The sequence below is a fragment of the Capra hircus genome, chromosome 8 (genome assembly GCF_001704415.2).
Source record: "Capra hircus breed San Clemente chromosome 8, ASM170441v1, whole genome shotgun sequence".
Classification (NCBI taxonomy): domain Eukaryota; kingdom Metazoa; phylum Chordata; class Mammalia; order Artiodactyla; family Bovidae; genus Capra; species Capra hircus.
In genome coordinates, this window is record NC_030815.1 from 22,955,488 (window position 1) to 22,957,542 (window position 2,055).

At 41.3% G+C, this 2,055-nt stretch overlaps 1 protein-coding gene across 1 annotated transcript; it reads left to right on the forward strand.

Annotated features, from left to right (window-relative positions):
• On the forward strand, nucleotides 1,075-1,644 carry LOC102179943 (interferon alpha-H-like). Its single transcript, XM_018052808.1, has one exon. The coding sequence runs from the start codon at nucleotides 1,075-1,077 to the stop codon at nucleotides 1,642-1,644; it is 570 nt and encodes a 189-aa protein (XP_017908297.1).

Consider the following 2,055-nt stretch of genomic DNA (forward strand, 5'->3'; position numbering starts at 1 on the left):
CTTTTTCACATGCTGTCTAGTTCTGTCATAGCTTTTCTTCCAAGGAGCAAGTGTCTTGTAATTTTGTAGCTGCAGTCAATGTCCACAGTGATTTTGGAGACCAAGAAAAGAAAATCTGTCACTGTTTTGTCTCTTTCCCCCATTTATTTGCCATAGATGTCAGAAGCTTAGGTGTTTTGATGTTGAGTGTTATGCCAGCTTTTTCAGTCTCCTCTTTCACCCTCATCAAGAGGCTCTTTAGTTCCTCTTCACTCTCCTCCATTGGATTGGTATCATGGTATTTTATTATTTATTCCTATCAAAGTTGTTAAGAACATCTGTAAGTATGTGAAGAGCTAAACAAGAAAAAATGTTGATAAAATTGAGATGAATATTCAGCAGACAGGAAATTAAAAATTGGTTTCTGATATGAAACAAAGTTAAAAGTGCCTCAAAATAAATAAGAGGAAAATAATCTAAGATTTTCAATGATTTTGCGTTTTAAAAGATTTTTAAGTCTATCTATACTGTTGTATTATTATAATTTTTATATGAATTTCATATGAGTATTCAATGTGGTACATTACTCTTTATATAAGTAAATATCCTCCATCAAAAGTCATTCTTCAAACTCATTCATAAAGTTAAATAAAACTCAACAGCTTTGCATTTAATGTACACCTTTCATTTTATGGCATTGTTAACCCTAGGGTGAATACAACAAGGAGTTTTGCACTTTCTTTTCCTATGTATAAAGATATGCATGGAGTGCAAAGATGGATCCACAGCATAACTGTGTTGTCAAATTTTCATGGTGGGGGTAATTAGGAAAAAAAAATCTCAGAAGACTCTGTCAATAGAGAAGGGGGGCGGCAAGAGTGAAAACAACGTTTGCGAAATGCTGTCCTAACCCATTTGGAGAGTGCAAATTGAAAAGCAAAAACAAAAGTAGAAAGTAAGAGGGAACTTTCAGAAAGTGGAAATCATTGGCTCCTATTTAAGCCCCAGGCCTGAAGGAAGGTCTTCAGAGAACCTAGAGAGCAGGTTCACAGAGTCACCCACCACCCCAGGCCAGAAGCATCTGCAAGGTCCCCGATGGCCGCAGCCTGGTCCTTACTCCTGGCTTTGCTGCTGCTCAGCTGCAACGCCATCTGCTCTTGGGGCTGCCACCTGCCTCACACCCACAGCCTGGCCAACGGGAGGGTTCTGATGCTCCTGCGACAACTGAGGAGAGTCTCCCCTTCCTCCTGCCTGCAGGACAGAAAAGACTTCGCATTCCCCCAGGAGGCGCTGGGTGGCAGCCAGTTGCAGAAGGCTCAAGCCATCTCTGTGCTCCACGAGGTGACCCAGCACACCTTCCAGCTCTTCAGCACCGAGGGCTCGGCCGCCGCGTGGGACCAGAGCCTCCTGGACAAGCTCCGTGCTGCACTGGATCAGCAGCTCACTGACCTGCAAGCATGTCTCAGGCAGGAGGAGGGGCTGCGAGGGGCTCCTCTGCTCAAGGAGGATTCCAGCCTGGCTGTGAGGAAATACTTTCACAGAGTCACTCTCTATCTGCAAGAGAAGGGACACAGCCCTTGTGCCTGGGAGGTTGTCAGAGCAGAAGTCATGAGAGCCTTCTCTTCCTCAATAAACTTGCAGGAGAGATTCAGGAGCAAGGACTGACACACACCTGGTTCAACACGGAAATGATTCTCATGGACCAACAGACCACATTTCCTCCTGTGCTGCCATGTGGAAGACTTATTTCTACTGTCATCATGCACTGAATTGAATCAATTTGTCAAATGATTTCAGGTATATTAAGTGACATCATGATCTACTCTACAGGCACTACTCCATTGCAGATACTCAAGCTGACCCATCTACTTATTCATCTATTTGGACATTTATTTATCTAATTTAATATTTATTTACCTATATATAAAGAATTAAATTATTTTGTTCACATAATTATGTATGTATACTTAAGGGAAAAATATATTTTTTATTTAGTCAATTTATGAGTTTTCTTCATTCATTAAACCTTACTATAAAAAACTTCCTTAGCTTTTCTTTAAAAAAGAAACACCAAGA

Bases quoted from the DNA above. Each gene is read 5' to 3' on its own strand.
- LOC102179943 (XM_018052808.1), top strand. From the start codon at position 1,075: ATGGCCGCAGCCTGGTCCTTACTCCTGGCTTTGCTGCTGCTCAGCTGC.